The sequence below is a fragment of the Drosophila takahashii genome, chromosome 3L (assembly GCF_030179915.1).
Source record: "Drosophila takahashii strain IR98-3 E-12201 chromosome 3L, DtakHiC1v2, whole genome shotgun sequence".
Lineage (NCBI taxonomy): Eukaryota > Metazoa > Arthropoda > Insecta > Diptera > Drosophilidae > Drosophila > Drosophila takahashii.
The window spans coordinates 27,099,223-27,116,513 of record NC_091680.1 but is presented as its reverse complement, the minus strand read 5'-3'; the positions used below and the strand labels follow the sequence as shown (position 1 = coordinate 27,116,513).

The window sequence follows — 17,291 nt, the reverse complement described above, 5'->3', positions numbered from 1 at the left end:
AATGACAGCTGATTTCCCAAAGCCAACTATGAAGATGAAACGAAATTTCAGCTGACTTTTCCTTTAAATTATACCCAAACAGCTGATGAAATAATCGAAGCACGCCATTTTTTACCCTTCACAGCACAATTCTGTGCGTTAACAGCACTCTGTAATTGTTTCTCGTTCAGATAAATTTAAGCAGTCGAGAAAGCCGATTTGCTTTGACGAACAGTTTATCTGGTCTTTAAGTTTTTCGAACAGATAGCTATCAGGGACTTTGACAGGGACTCGAGAAACCGGCCCTAAATGAAATATTATTCGACAAGAAAGAAAGCAAGCTAAGCCGTTAGATTGGATTCTAATTTTAATAAAGATTATCATAACTTTCTGTAGAGAAATGTCTAATTATAATATCTTTATCAATGTAAGTCAGACAATATAAAAGTGAAATTAATTCAAATGTCACGTTAATGATCCTTCTTAACAAAGTTTTCTATACACTGCGACCCACTGTGCCGAGCAGCCTACCTTCCTACCTGCCCGTTGTCGTTTTCTGTGCAATTTATGCAAATCGCCCACTTTGCAACTAGTTCACTTACCTCGGCTCGCAAAAGTAAAAGTTTGCTCAAGTTACAATCGTACACACCTGAGCGTAGGGAACTTGTTTTTTGGGCCACTTTTGAGCCTCCGAGAGCCGCTTACCTTGATTGGTGATAAAACTTATTTATGCGTCGCATTCGTACCGCGAGATACATACAACAAATCCGTATTTATTTATTTGGCCTGCTAAATGTGTAAAGCATATAAATATTATATGTATTCATATGTGCCTGGTATTTCCAGCCAAAAATTTGCAATGCTTAAAATTAATTAGCAGCTTTTTCGATTTGTTTGGTATTGCGCAAAGAGCCGCGGGCCCAGTCAGGCCGAACCAAATCGAATCTGAATCTGAGTTTGGATCGGAATCGCATCGCATCGCATCGCATCGATCCGAAGCGAAACCAAGCCCAAGAACCTGTTTTGCCATCTCCACCGCCAAATCGCCCTCTGCATTGATTTGTGCGCATACGAATTAGCAAATCTTGAAGCCTTTTATACTTTATGTCTGTATAATATAGACCAATATATCTAATTCTAGACCGGATCGACACTTTGGGGCGATCGGTGTTAGGTGTCCAAAGCGACCGAGCAAAACCAGTCTCGGCATAGGCGAAATTTACATATGAAATGCACATGGGGACGGGACTCCAACTGAAATCGAAACCGAGCACCAAAAACGCGTTATTGTTATTCAAATTTGTGTCTTTTTTTCCCCGTCGGATAATTCCGAAAACTGGTTAGTAAGTCAGTGGGTAGATGGCATACAAATTGGGCTGTGGATTTTTTCTTTCGGCTTTCAGGCTTCTTAGAAATCATATTTCTGTTGCTAGCTAGCTAATACTCACTCGCTGGCACTTGAGGAACAAAAGAGGCGATATTGAGAAATCCAGTATTTGTTTTCTTGATTTTTTGTGGTTTTTTCGTTTTATTTTTTGTTTTTATTTAAATATACACGTACAAATTAACGTAAAACTACAAAAAGAGTGTAAACACAAGTTCGGATGTTGGGGCTTGCAGTTTTGAATATCTTTTGTGGGTTTCCGTGTCGAATTTTCATGTTGTTTAACGTAACCGTAACACAGCAAAGACTTGCTCCTCGAAGTCAGTCAAAAGAGAGTACACTCGTAAAAGTCTTGCAGGAAATTCAAATAGTCGATAATCGATCGAGTGAGTGTGTTGGGATAGAGCTTAGGGTTTGGTGTGAGGTGTGGGCCTAGGCCTGGGCCTAAGTTCGGGTTTGGGTGGGACTAAGACCGCTGACTTAGAAGAAACCATCGCCAGTGGGATCGCTGACCCATGGGTAGTTGTTGGGGCACCGCACGCAGGTCTGCAGGTTGATGGTCTCCCCGGGAACCTCCTTGGAGGTCAGCTTGCAGGTGTTGGGCACCCAGCAGGCGGGCTTGCCCTCCACCACGCACTTCTCCCTCCAGGGCTCGAAGTTCTTGACCTCGCTGATGGTGCGCGGGTTCTGCATCCACTGGATAACCTGGGTCATGGTCACGAAGTAGACGTCGTTGTGGTTGGCCAGGATCTCGTCGATCCAGTAGAGGAAGGCGTCGAGGAACTCGGGGTTGTTCTTCAGCCAGGCGGCGTGGAAGTACAGGCCCAGGGGAGCGCGGTTCTGGTCGTAGTGGCGGTCGAAGTTGTGGTTCAGGAAGTTGTAGAACTGGTCGCCGGTCAGGATGTTCGAGCAGGAGTCCACCATGGCGCATCCGGGCAGGTACTCATCGTTGGCGGGGTCCTCGCGGCGGTCCAGCTCGTTCATCACCATCTCCCAGACGGCGTGGGACCGGGTGGGGCAGCTCTGCAGGTTGCCGTGGCAGCGATGGGGCATCCTGAAGTACATGGTGTAGGGCCACAGTGGCGGATTCGACAGCGGAGCCGTGATGGTGGAGTCGTAGAGGAAGGCCTGCTCCTCCATCATGGTGAACTGGTTGTTGCCGCCCACCCGCAGGTAGGGGGCTCGCACGCCCACCACCGAGTTGTCCGTGATGTTGGCGAACTTCTCCGTGATGATCCTCATGCCGGCCATCTCCTTGGCCCAGTCGTCGACCGTGGCGTTCGACCAGAAGCGCTCCTCGTCGTTGTGCGTGATCGAGTGCACGGCGATCTCGTGTCCCTTGCGGGCCGTCTCCTGCACCGCCGAGTAGTTGGTGTACTTGTGGGACACGAAGTAGGTGGCCTTGATGTCGCACCCGTTGGGGTTCTTGCGGTTCTTGAACATCTCCTTGTACAGCTCGATGTTGTTGTTGTTGATGGCGTCGTCGAAGGTGATGGTGATCATCATGGGCACGTCCTTGGCGGGCAAGTCGCCGGGGATCGAGGTGCCGTCCTCCGAGCAGAAGCAGTCGGGCAGGACGCACACGGTGGGGTCGCAGGGCGGGGCGCGGTTGGGATCGTTGTCGATATCTGTGTGCGAAAAGATCAGGCAAATACGGGTTTAGGAGGAGGACATTTCGGGGTTTTGCTAGGATTAAGAAGAATATGGTAACTTTTATTTGAAATTTCACGATTTAACGAGAAGTATTTAAATACTTATTGCCTATTTATGCATTATTCTTTTAATGTTTATAGCTATTGCTTCAAAATAAATGCGATGTATTTAGTATGGACCTCACATACAGAACCAGATACAAACCCATGATTGAATCATCTTAACTAGCCTGAACTATAGTTCCTAGAACTTTGAAACTTCTCCTCCAGTGATTCAATATTTCTCTCTCTCAATCAAACAAAAACGATCAACGATTTTTCTTCGGCTTCATTTGTTATTGACAATTTGTATTCTGCCTGCGTTCACTTAGCCGGCAAAGGTTCACTCAACTTTTCATATAAATATTTAAGCAATTAGCTAACTGTACAGAGGAAGGCGAAGGGGTTAGTTCAATGAACCGACGCAGTCTGGAAAAGCAATCAAGAGAGGTGGGAAAACCGAAACGCAAAGTGAATGGAAAATGTCTACACAATCCTCGAGTCAGTTTTTTATATATTTTTCTTGCATTATTATTTTGGATTTTCTCGGTTTTGTTTTGAGCAATTTTCAAGTGTTGTTAATCAAGCGAGGCTGCTTTGAAATGCAGGCAGCGTTCACTTATTAGCCACACCCCCTCCCCTTGGCCGAACGAAAGCCCTCGCCACCCACGTGTTGGCCATTTGTTTATCGGCCAAATGCAAATGATGGCTACTCGCTTTGGGCCAACTCAATTGGTAAGCCTTGCACTTGCTGGCCCGCCAAACGGAATCGATTGCGAAAGTTTTCAAAGATATTCGCCGTAATTATTTTGGCGCTGTCTCATTTGGCATTTGGTTTTGGCCAAAGTGAAATGGCAGACATCGTGTGGCATGCAAAGGCCAAAGCATTTTGTCCATCAAGTTTTTCACTCTTTTTTCATTTTGCCGGCTGTGTCTCTTTGTTGACCTTTTTGTGTGTTGCCTCCGCTTTCTTCCCTCCTTGTACCCATTTGCCAATAATCTGTCGTTGGAGTCGAAGTTATGTCATCCCGGACCGGTTCAGCATTCGGTATTCATTGCTCACCAGATCCCCTGGCATTATTGACTTTTTAGGGCCGTGCTTTTATTTATTTTATTTATTTTTGCAGAGATTGCTGGTCGGAGAGTGGCTATTGGAAGCGTGAATGTGTGTAAGCTGGCTTAATATTACTGAAGAGGATGTTGCAAAGATAGAGATGGATTATTATGAAGTCGGGCCAACTGAAGGTGATCGATAAATAATTGTGGGGAATTTTGTTTAACTGAGTTTTGGGGGATTTCGTCGTATTTCTCAGAATTAATTAGGTTAAGTAAGAATCAATTAATCAGTATTCTTGATTGACTTCTTGGAACTATAATCTTGTTCGCATCAGGGAGTCACTTATTTGTGAGTTGTAAAGAATGGATTTATCAAAAACACTATAAGAGACTTGCTTTTAAAAAACATCATAAATATTTATGAAGTTGAAGCGAGATAAACTTCTTCTTTAAGGTTTGCCATGATAATATACATGTTTTTTTTAACTGGGCTTTCAAATATTTGTTTCTTTTGTAGATTTTTGTCGATTTAATTTAAATAATAAATATATAAATATACATTTAACCTTTTTATATTGTGAGAAAACTATCAATCATTTGGGCTTTCGATTTAAATATTTTTTCAAGGCAGTATGAAATGATACGCATTTTTTTTTAATATTCGCTCAACAAATTTCGTTATTCTTATGGCACGTTGGGAGTCATTTCTCAAGAAAAACCCATCAGGCCGCTGCACTATTTACCAACTTTTTAAGTACACTCTCCTCGTTACTTTGACGCTACCATCGAAAACTACAATGTATGACCAGTTAATCGCTCTTTTAATCGCTTGCCATTTGTTTTGGCTCCCGGAGACGTGAGCTTCCTCATTGGGCCCAAAGGCGAGTGGGCTAAACTTGGACTGGAGTTATTCAATTGTTTACGATCACGGGTATGGCTTTATGCTCGGCTGGGCATTTCAAAAGCTACCGCCAGCGGCTGCAGGCAGAAGTGCAAATTTTCGCATTTTATAAATATCCATTGCGATTTGCAATCGCAGTTGGGATCTAACAGAAGCGAGGTTGTTGAAGAGGTCTGATGGCTTGATTTGTTTGGCATTTAATTAGCTCGTTAAGGCAGCGTTTATATGCCAGGCTGGCCTCTTGAGAAATGTCGTTCGTGTCTGAAGAATTATGAGCGCACTCTTGTATTTATAGTAGCGAATATTTGAGTTTGCTATTGGTATTATTATAAATTAGTTGCGGTTTTTACGCGGGCTGCTGTTTCGATCTTTTGTTGCTGTTGTTATTATTATTTTGTATTTATGACTGTGTTTATTTTTCACCTGCTTTTGGCTCGATTTTTGCGGCTTTCTGCAATTGCTAAAAATACCCGAAGCAAATACAACAAACGGTTTTAAAGCCGCTTATGTAAGGCTAATTTACACATGAATCGAGCCACCTATGGAGAGGCATTTTGTTTTCCTTCGATTTGATTTCTATTAAGTCCAAGGTTAGCGCTATTACGATGTTGTTAATTAATGGTTTAATATTTTTTCTCACACATGCTTTATTTTTTCCCCTGTGGCTGTGAGCGGGCAACCAACGGCGTCTGACATTTTGTTTCCATTTCACACTTGACATTTCCACCCAAAAGCCGATATTCATTAGAGATTGGAGTTCACGTCGAGTTGAGTTTTGTTAAGTTTTTTTGGGACTAAGACTGAGCTAAGGGCTTTGCGAAACCGGTTCGTGGGATCTGTGCAACGGAGTCGAATCCGTTGCATGTAGGCGTCATTGGAATCCCCAACCCCCTTCCAAAAAAAGAAACAGACACTTGTGTACCGTTGTCAGAGTTTTCGAGAGTGGAGTTTGAAGTATTCCTCCTCCACTGAGGTAATGTTTTAAATGCCGTCAGCCGGTTTTAAGGTGCGACTGGAATAACTGAAGAAAATTTTACTTGGCGCTCGTCCAAAAATAAACAGAGCCACTGACATCGAACAAAGAAATATGGAATATAGCACTATTAAACAAATATTTTCATAAATTGATCTAAAAAAATATCTCTGCACGCACATATTATACTTAAGCCCCTTGAAGGCTTATATTATTTGAGCCGATGGAGTAATAGCACTCAGCCTCGGGCCTTTGGGAAAGCCAATCCTACAAAAAACACTTGGCGGCGGCTTACTTCTATTGACGCCCCCTCCAATTTGTGCTGAATCACAGTGAATTATTGTTGTCAAATGTCAAATTTAAATGAAAAAGTGCTCCAAAAAATGTGAACGAGTGATCATTGTGTTTACTTTTGGCCCCGCATTATCCGCTATTTTTGATCAATTATTTTTGGTAATTCCATTTTATTGATCCTTGGCAGTAATAGTTGTCTTAATACTTAATGATTGTAACTTCGGCAGGTTAATAAATCAAGCATGAATTGCCCAATGCTTTCAGTACTGATCATATCTTTGGTCACTTTTATGTAATTATTTGCAACAAATTATGAAGTACATACGTGAAAGTAAAAGTTGTATTTATTTATCAGTTAAATTTAACCGACTTGTTTCATTTGTAGAATGTGGGAAATGTAAGGATTGTAAGGTACTCACCACAGGTGTTCTCGTCGGATCCATCTGAGCAATCCTTCTCGCCGTTGCAGAAGAGACCGCGCTCAATGCAGTTTCCATCGCCGCAGGCAAGGAATCCGTCCTGGCACAAAGGCTCGTCCGTGTGCAGCAGAGGCTTCACACGGCGCTCCTTGTTCTTGGACTTGCAGTTCTTCACCGACTCCTTCCAATCGCAAGTCTGCTTCTCAATGTCGAAGTACAGGCCAGCAGGGCAACGAATGGCTTGCAGACCCTGTAATTAAAGAAGAACCTTTAATCAATATAATTTTCCCAAAAACATCCACCTAAATTGGATAGTCTTGTTTGCTTTTTATTTTCAAATAGTTCAAAATAATTTATTTGTCATTTTTACTATGCTGCTAATAACCCCAATTTGTTGCATTATTTTAAAGTTCATCAAAAAACCATACGATCATTTAAATTAATATTCATGGATTAACTTCGTTCACATTAACCTCATAATTTCATTGGATAAAGAAATTAATAAGTAGTTAACTCTAAAGTGGTAAAAGCTAACTTACCGATGAGGTACACTGGATGACGTCGCGACAATTGTCGCCCTCTCCGGCCACCAGGCGGAACCACTCGCCGGCGTCCTTGTCCTTGCAGAGCTCCTTCTCGAAGGACTCCTCCTTCTTGGCCTCCTCGGTGGTGGCCTGTCGCCTGAATCTCAGCAGCGGATCGCTTTCGCTGGCTCTGGCTGCAATCCGAAAGAGGGAAATGGAAGTCTTAATGAAAATGAAAATGGAGGCAGCGAAATAGTTGCAGTTGGCCCGCCAGTTTTCTACCGCGAATGTGGGTTGGGCTGGGTCCATGTCGCCATGGCCTGGCACTTCCTGTTACAAAAACACAGATACGGGTGGATTCGGCCGGGGCTTATAGACATGGCATGCGGTCGGGCTGGTTAGTGGTGTGTTGTGTTGGCCGAAAAAAAACACGTTTGGCATTATGAAATACGATGTCACCAGAGAACCGAGCGCAGAAACAGAAATAAATGTCTGTGCCAAGCGCAAAACACAAAATACGAAACACCTAAAGCGATATACAGAAAGCATTCCGAAACTCGTTGCGCCTGCGCTATAACTTTGACATTTTGCATCTTGCGACTTGGCAACAGTAGAGTCTCGAGTCTCGAGTCTCTCAACTCGAGTCCCAATCCGATGTCGAGGGAGTTGCCGCATTTGCATAACGGTTAATTGACGGGCAGCAACAAGCCAGTGCTTATGCTGCGACTTTAATCATGATCGATGGCCTGTCAAAGTCAAGTCGCGGCGAATCGATTCCGAATCGAATTCGAATTCGAGTTCGGATGGGAGAACTGCATTCCCAGTGCTCAAATGTCAACCTGTATGGGTTTCTCCGCCCCTCAAGGTAGCCGACACCGTGCTTTTCGGTACTTGGGGTCCCTTAAGAAAATGAAAGTTGTTTACCGAGCTAGTTGCAGCTGGGTCGTCCTTTTTTGCATAACCAAGGTTACCACATTCACATCTTGAAAACGGCTTTTCAATTTCGTTTCGATTTTCCTCTTTGTTTTTTCTGCCTTGTCTTTTCTTGCTCTTCTGAAGGCCGAACCAGTCGAGCGATTTTAATTGATGTCTTGACAACTTCCGACAGCCAAATGCAAATTGCAGTTCGAAAATTAAAACTTATGACTACGAAGAGGCATAAAATATAGGTATTTCAGTGGAGACCTTACCTTCGTTAAAGGCCGCCAAAGCCAAAACGGCAAAAACCACAAATAGTTTTGCCATCTTATGTTGGACTTGGGATTCAATCAGTAAGTGTCCGTTGCAGCACAGTTTTTCAGAGTTGGTCTTTTTTCGATAACACACTGTTGGGAAAAAACACTTGTTTGGAGTTGGACGGCGGAGAGCAAGTTTTGTCCTTCCGATCGCTATCAAAGCTCCATTTACACTGTTTGCTACGATGCCGCGCACAATTTCTCGAACCCCTCTCTGACACCAAAGCCCCAGACGAAGTCAAATTTGCTTCTTTTATTACACGGCGGCGGCGACGTCTCTTTCGTGCATCTGTGGTGAGTTTGGAAAGCTTTGGAAACCTGCACCTTCGATCGGCGCTCGGCGATCGGTTGCGTTGGCCCCAGGGGCGATCCCGAATGCGATCCACAAAAGCTCCCGCTGATCGCAGATCGCTGATCACTGATCACCTGGCAAGCCCGGCTTATTGGCTTTTTGCTTTTCAGCTCTTCGGCTCTTTGGCTTTCTGGCCGGAATCTGTGTGTGTGTTGCACAAGTCTTGGCCCGATCGTGACCGGATCGTGGTTGAAAAGAAGAGAGAAGTGCGGCACGTACGCGATCACTCTTTTATATGCAAAATGGTGGCGGCTTTCGACTCGCCCTGCGAGGTGAGAAGCGGAGCGTCCGTTGTGGATTGCAAGTGTGCGAAGTTTTGGGCCTGGCTGCCACTCTGCAAATGGCACTATGGCCATTATGGCAGATTCCAGAACGTCTGAGGGGTCTCTTGACTGCCGTCCAACTCCCGGGACTAGCCCTCTCTATTCTTGGCGCTGGGTGTTGGATGTGTGTCAGCCAAACACTTCGTCTGGGCGTGCCCACGCAGTCACATGGTCGCCAAAATGCATTTTTAATCATCCCACATCCCGCATTTACGTATTTATGAGTTAGCTCTTTATTTGGGTATCTCACTAGACTCGGGTACCTTAACTGTTCAGTCCATTTGGTACGCGACTGGCCACAGTGCGTATGATTGATGTTAAAGTACTTCAAGTCTTTTATCATTCCCCGTTTATTGTAAAAGGATAAGTGCAATGCTCGTTTAAATCGCATAATTTCTATAATTGATCACCATTTCTAGTCCAGTTAAGCACTTGGAAATAGAAAGCACTCTTAAGAAATTTTCTACAGTAAAGATATCCAGTATCGTAATGTGAGTTCTCCACTAATTTGTGTCTGGTTTGGCAGATATCTAAAGACTCCTGCAGGGCTCAACAGCTTCTGTTGATTAAAAATTTAGTTTTTAACACATATGAATATTTATTTAAAAAAAATGGTTTAATTAACAATAACATCGTGGTCAACATAGAGATAATTCCTTGAAGTTTAAGTATAATAGAACAACTTGTAAATAATGGTTATTAACAAGTATCATTATTTATAATGATTATTTGTGTCTTTTATTTATGAAGACCTACGACGATTTTTATTTTTTCCTTCTTCAATTTAAATGATTTTTGGAGCCAATATGGACAAGAGTAAATAGAGTGTTGTCTTTTTACAATTAAGCATATTTGTAAATCCCCATGTGAATGAAAGTGAAAAAAATTTACTTTTTGCAACAAAAAAGTCAAAATAGCAGGATTATTTCGAAAATAAATAACAAATATTTTTGGTCCCTTGGTAAATTAAATTCCATCATAGTGTAACATAATACATATATTTAATTCTAAACAAGGATTCAAAATTGAACTTTCTCAATAAATTGGCAAGAGTCTTTAAAATTCGATTTGTTTAAAAAAAATCTGAAAGAAAGATACATCTTTCGATTTTTTTTTATTTTGACGGCTAAGTAGTTCCTCGCCGTCGTCTGGTCGTTCCAATTTAAAAGCTGTTATTTTTTACCCGCAGCGACCTTGATCATTTTAAAGCCAAATTAAAGCCATTTATGGCCCACAGAGTGATACGTCGTGGCTCGACGACTGCTAACTGACAGAGAGGCGTCTAAAGGCGTGACGAACTGCCACCAACTTGAGCGTTTTTCTGCTTTTTTGTCTGCTGCCTGGTGGCTTCAACTTTAAAGTGTGCCAAAGTGTTTTGCCGTTTGGCGAGAGACCTTTCTGAATTGTCATTGTCTATTTTTGCCACTCTTGACATTTGCATAGAGGAGTAAGGCTGACTGCCAAACTGCGACCGCTTCTGCCTCTCGGCTTGAATTTCCAATTAAGATTAAGTAAAATAAGTCTTTGACTTGGACGGTTTCCGCTTCAACGCACACGCATAACATCTGCCTGATGAAATTTACGTCAATTGGAGAACCTGTTTTCCGTTTCATTAAAATGTGATCATCTCGTTTCAGCGAATTCTTGCAAAATATTCAATGAAATTCATGCTTAAAACCGCAAAAATTTACGATCGGGCAAATTAATAAATTTCCAATTACTGGGGAACCACTTGTTCCTTTCCCTTTTATATTTATGTATTCCTATATTCCTATTATGTCGGTCACAAGGTAAGCGCAATGCAGTTCTTTGTTGGAGTAAGTTGTAAGATTGTTTGTTAATTTATAATGATTTGTCAATCCAATACTATGCGCTGTTTTCCCGTACGCATGTTAAACTAAGAGTATGTTCTAAACTCCAAATTTGATTGCGTGTTCTATACCTAAACCCTACACACAAAATATAATCAAGTACATACAAATATTTACTTTGAGCGTTAAATACTCACTTTCAGTTTAAATTATCAAAAAACAAGAGAGAACGCTATAGTCGGGATGGTGTCTCGACTATCTAATACCCGTCATTAGGGTAAAGGGAGTGCGAGGGAGATGGATATATCAACTATTTTTGATTGCGTATAACTTTTTAATGAATCGTCCGAATTGAAAAATGTCTTCTACATTTCGATAGGTACACAACAAAATTGAATTTATACTTCTCGGAAATCTTTAAAGGTGTGGGCGCCAGACATTTTAAAATCGTTAGTGGGCGTTAGAGGGGGCGTGTCGCCCGGCTGAAATAAAGTTCCGCTGCGTAGGAATATGTGTGGGAAATCTAAGCCTTCTAGTTTTCGTAGTTTCCGAGATCTCAGCGTTCATACAGACAGACAGACGGACATGGCTAGATCGACTCGGCTAGTGGCCCTGATCAAGAATATATATACTTTATGGGGTCGGAAATGCTTTTTATACCCTTGCAGAGGGTATTATGATTTCAGTCAGAAGTTTGCAACGCAGTGAAGGAGACGTTTCTGACCCCATAAAGTATATATATTCTTGATCAGCATCACAAGACGAGTCGATCTAGCCATGTCCGTCTGTTTCTACGCAAACTAATCTCTCAGTTTTTGAGCTATCGGGATGAAACTTTCCCAAAAGTCTTCTTTCTATTGCAGGTAGTATATATGTCGGAACCGACCGGATCGGACAACTATATCTTATAGCTCCCATAGGAAGGAAACGTTAAAAAAATTCTAGCTTCGGTGTTCTTTCAAATATTACCTTCTACTCTTGGGAATATTATTTTTTATATATTTCTGAATTTCGAATTAAATATTTAAAAAATCGGATCACTATATCATATAGCTGCCACAGGAACGGCCGAAAAATTAAATGGAAATTAACAGTAAAAAAATTATATCTTTGTTGATTTTTATTACATTCTCTTTTACTCTGGGATATGACTATTTTTAAAAATTTCCGAATTTCGATTTTAATTTTAAAAAGATCGAACTACTATAACATATAGCTGCCATAGAAACGATCGAAAAATTAATGTGAAATAATAGGAAATTTAACATTTTGGCAATTTATAAATTAATAGAATGATCTGCAAGGGTATATAAGCTTCGGCTTTCAGAAGCTAGCTTCCTTTCTTGTTTTTTTCTTAAGCAAAATGTAAAAGCAGAATGGAAATACGATCATTTTTGGAGGAGATATACAGTGGTCACCGTAAAACGCCTTTTTTAATAGTGTTCCAGCAATCGCTTTGCCACCGATATATCAGACGATAGTATCGGCTATAAAAATTATTGGATGTTATTTAAATGACACTTTATAATACACAATTGGTTTGAATTAAATCCATCTAACCAGTTTTTATAGAAAAAATCGCAAAGTTACTTGATTTTTTCATTCCAAAGACCCTAAATAAAATGAGTAGACAATTCGTGCGTGACATGTCGAACGTGACACAATTTTTAAGAGTGGATGTCTTTACAATTAGTTCAAATAGGATAATTCTGAAAAGAAAAGAAAGAAACTTCATTGTTTTTCATCAAATTCTCTTCTACTCTGGGATGAAGCATTTTTTAAAGATTTCAGTTTTAAGAAACTGCGAGGGTATATAAACAACGAAGCTAATTAAATTTTTTGATTTTATAATCAGTTTCAATAATTTTAACAGACAATATTTGAGTTCTGTAAACAGTTTATTGGTTTTGTAATTTTTGGTTATTAATACAAAGTTTTCCTTGTACACATAAAATAATTTTACTTAATGTATTCTTAACTAAGGCTTCTGTATTAATAACACAAGTCGACAAAAATAGTCCTTTTCCATCACGAAAAGCGAATAACTTTCTTAAATTCTTATTTTTTTAGATGGTGGGATGTGATATTTTTTGTCGACAAGTGTAATTATATACAATTATTTGCTGTGACTTTCAAATTTGTACCTAAACTCGTTTCGGATGCATTTGTTCTCATGGAAGATCTTGATCAAACCCATGTCAATATCCCTGGCAAAAATAGCTCCCTTTATTGTAATTTCTATTGTTCTCTGACTCTGGTTCGCCTTATATCACACCCTTAATATCTGTCGGTTTAAAATAATTTTGCTGTTTTGTGATTTCGCGAAACCCAGCATTGCTGGTAGAGCACTTTCACAATCAAATTTTCGGATTTCATCGATGGACAGTAATTGGTACGAATACTTTTGAGTTTGTATATTCAAGAAAAAATTAGTTTTAGTCAAAATTAATATTTCTGCAAATCGGAGTTAAACCAAATCTTTGAAAGTGCAAATCGGAACATTACTAATGTTTGTGTTTTGGGCAGCTGCTTTTGGAATTTCTCATAGGTACTTACGTTATGGTTACTCTTATCTCGGTTCAAGTGCTTTGGCAAACTAACAAACTAATACAAAAAGCTAACAACAAGTTCGACTACACACATAAAGCTGACATAACAAAACAGAAAGAAGGCCTCCGGCTCGATACGGCGCACCCAGTTACTTCATAATACTAGAAAGGCTGGTGTAACCACTGTTAGCCTGCACGGGCTCCTGTTGACGTCCGCAACGTCCGCAGCAGCAAATAGTCTTCACCACATCCAGGAAGCTCGTCTGGTCAAAGTCGTCTAGATCGGTCATGAATACACCGGAACTAATGTCCTCTGCAGTGCGGGTGCCGACAAATGCCTTGAGATCGGTGGTGGGGAAGCCATCCTTGTAATACGCCTTAATCGTATCATAGGCATCCATGATAACGGCAATGAACAGTGACAGGACCACGTAAATGTACAGAGATATAAACGAGTACAAGTAGATCTGGCAGAACCACCACAGCCAGGTCGCCTTGCTCGAAAGTGTTGCAAATGTGGCAAACATATCATCGCCGTTAATCAAAGCAAACAAACACTCTGACGTTGTTGCCAACGATCGAAACTTCATGTGATAGGGTCCCAGAATCAGCCAGCCGCAAAAGACAAATCCTGCATAGATCAACAAGGCGGCGATGAGGAAGCGCAGAATCTTTGGCGCCGCCTTCTTCAACGTCAATATCACAACGTTGTAGGTTTTGAAGAAGCCAAGGTAACGAAGCACGCCAAACCATACAAGCAGGTTGCCGATTCCCAGGAAGAGCGAGCAGGTATCCCATTGGTCCACCACCATGTACCTTCCCTCGATTTGCTCTTTTAGAGCTGATCCAATGATCAAAAGGACGTCATTGAAGATTATCATAATGTACCTGAATAAAAAATTTACATTATAAGCTTCCATATTTGTAGTGGTTTTTGGGTTGGGCTAACATAAACAGCACTCGGAATTATTTGCACTACGTTTTTGGAAATATGCCTATTCTTTTTCTAAATTCCAAGGCTGTTGCACAACTCAACATTGCCAAAGACTTACCAAAAATTAACAAACTCCAGCCGACCATCGAAGCTCAGCTCCTTGCCAAAATGGGACCGGAAAAAGTTGACAGTTGTACATCTCAGGAGGTAAGCTCTCCACAATGCCCTTGTGCAGAGCGCAAACGATAATGCACAAGTTAGTAGGACAAATATATTGAGTACGCTCCTCAGCATTGAATCGAAATTTGCCTCCGAAATAAAGTCTGTGGCTCCATGGCACTTTAGTCGCGTCGCCTCCGCATCCAGTGAGAGCAGCATCTGCCCGTCGTGGTCTCGATTGTTGAACATTATGGATATGTCAAATCGAAAACAATCAGGGGCAGACAGCGGGCCACCGTTGGCCTTGAAATTCACCGTCTTTATCTTGAACGTCAGCTGTGCTGAGACAAGTGATGCGAAATTGACCTCAACACCGCGCTGTTTGAGATAATTCTCTACTCCTATGGTTGTCACGTTCGGCGGTAGGCTCTCGCACACCTCGTCGATGTGGGGATCGAATATGTAGGACTCATTGAAGCCGAAAATAGTGCCCTCTCTGTAATTCTGCAGGCACAGCTTCAGCGGCGGCATCGTGTTGTTATGCGTGGGGTAGTCATATGGTCCAATCGATCGGCTTACGTTGGCGTAACCATCGACGGCATATTGCACAGTGTCAAAGAACTCCGATTTGAGGTATAGAGCAAACGGGCCCACCGCAGGCGGGTAACTTTCCACCTCCCGAGAAGAGTCCCAGCCTCTTAAAAAGAGGTGCGAGAAGGCAAATCGGTTATCACCAGTGTAGTTGATGTGGTTGTATCGCGAGTGGGCAAAAAGGCACAGCTGCATCGTCACCAGAAAGATCTTGACAATCTGCAAATGTTAAGAGGTCGAAGTTATTAGCTAGCTAAATTTATTGCGATTGCTTTACTTTTTATTACTCATTAAACTTAGTTTGGAATACATGGTACAAATTGCGTAGTTCTTATCTGTTTTTGGCCACAAGCGTCAGATAGTTCAGTGATCTAGAAAGCTTATCTATAAATAAATGCCGAATTATGCTAGGGCATGCGTCAGACTATATTTATTGGGTATCTGCAGCTAAATCTGATTTGGTTTTAGACCAATCATGGCTAGTAGAGTGGATTCTTATATCAGTTGTGCTTTAGTCATTTTAAAAATTCCCATTTAACCTCGAACAAAAAAATCCCCAAGAATCGAACCTTTATCAAAAGTTAAACAACTTATAAAATTTGTACGAGTGCGCCTACACGCTGTGCTTGGCCATAAAATTCGTGAATTTTCATTCGCTTTATTACGTATTGTTCTAACTATAGTTGAACCTCTGAGATAAGGCATCGATAAGAGCAGAGGGGCTTAACAATGCAAGCAAAATAATCAAGAATGTGCTGACTATACCCCACTTTACATGCTCAAAAACTAGGCAAACAATAAAGCCCGGAGAAGGCTGATTAAAGGCGTCTGTAAATTGAGCAAAACGCCTAAAGAAGTGGTTCAGATGCGTCACCATTGTTCCGCCCCCAAACCCCGCGCATCACGCGACATCAATTAAATAGCTTCATATCCAGATGTGAATCGGAAAAAACCCGGATGTAAACCCACCTGCACGACGAACTTGTAGGGAAACTTCCGCTTGGCCTGCCACTTCTCGATGGGATTCATGAAGAAGAACTGCAGCTTCCGTCGCATTCGCTCCTCCTGGTAGGATGCGGCCGAAGATCCCGGAAACTCCGGCTGTTCCTCACGCCCGTCCACGGAGGGCGGAGCTGTGCCACTGCCACCGGACACGGACACAGGCCCGGACATGGGCATGGGAACCACGGGGGCCACCGGAGTGGACTGCAACTGCACTTGGCGACGCAGGATCCTGGTGTTCACATACTCCTCGTCGCTCTCCGGCGACTGCTGGTGCTGCTGGGCAGCCTCGTAGCTGTCCGTACGGCGTTTCACGGCCGGAGCTGCCGGGGCTCCGGAGCCGTAGCTCTGCATCTCGATGTGCTCCTCCTTCGTCGCGAGGTCAAATCACCTGCGTTGTTGTTCTCCGTGCAATCTTTCCTTTGCCCGCCCAGTCGACATGCAAAAGAAGAATTGGCACAGGCGCAACAAGCAATCGGGGGAGGGGAGGTAAATATATAATTATTTGGTAATTAAGGCGCCACTCTTGCCAGTGAAATTAAATGAAATAATGGTCAAAAGACCAAGAGAATTGCTTTGTTTTCAATAGCGCTGGAACAGTAGTCGATGCTTATTCGATACAACCGATGCTTCCAATTTTTGGCAACATCGATATAACATCGATTATTTTCACTGTGAATGGACTGTTCACACAACGGCACATCTGCGTCAGTACAAAAAAAATTCATCTGTGGACTTTCCTTTCATCCAGCTGATGCTCTCTAATGTTTACAGAATGAAGTAATACAAGAACAAACTATTAAAAACGAAGGGCGGGAACACTACTACTATTTTGACCGCAGCTGTATGTTTTTATGCTTTATGCGGATCCGAAAATTTCCCAGTTAGTCCGCCATCCAATTTTGAGGGACTTTGACGGGCTCTTTTATGCGATAGTTAGGCGATGTTTTTTCGGTGCAACTCTGAATTCCTCCTCTTGACTATGGAAAGTGGAACGATAACTGCGAAAACAAATCAAATCGATTGCGGGAAAAAATTAAATAATGCTTAAGCTCATTGTTTTTTGCCTATTGTTGAATTATTTGTAGTTTGTTATGAGCGGAAAAGTGTTCGC

The 17,291-nt window shown here is 41.9% G+C and overlaps 2 protein-coding genes across 2 annotated transcripts; both read right to left on the bottom strand.

The window, feature by feature from the left end:
• Positions 1 to 1,474: 1,474 nt before the first annotated feature.
• Positions 1,475 to 8,820, bottom strand: serp (chitin deacetylase-like protein serp). The gene is made up of 4 exons (XM_017158861.3): positions 8,412 to 8,820; positions 7,237 to 7,415; positions 6,698 to 6,947; positions 1,475 to 2,991 (listed from the first exon to the last, which is right to left on the bottom strand). Exons 1-4 carry the CDS (start codon positions 8,464 to 8,466, stop codon positions 1,844 to 1,846), a joined length of 1,632 nt encoding a protein of 543 aa, XP_017014350.1. The 5' UTR covers positions 8,467 to 8,820; the 3' UTR covers positions 1,475 to 1,843.
• Positions 8,821 to 12,821: 4,001 nt separating this feature from the next.
• Positions 12,822 to 16,786, bottom strand: Trpml (Transient receptor potential cation channel, mucolipin). Its single transcript, XM_017158864.3, has 3 exons — positions 16,145 to 16,786; positions 14,544 to 15,394; positions 12,822 to 14,379 (listed from the first exon to the last, which is right to left on the bottom strand). The coding sequence occupies exons 1-3, from the start codon at positions 16,529 to 16,531 to the stop codon at positions 13,641 to 13,643; spliced, it is 1,977 nt and encodes a 658-aa protein (XP_017014353.2). The 5' UTR covers positions 16,532 to 16,786; the 3' UTR covers positions 12,822 to 13,640.
• Positions 16,787 to 17,291: the final 505 nt, after the last annotated feature.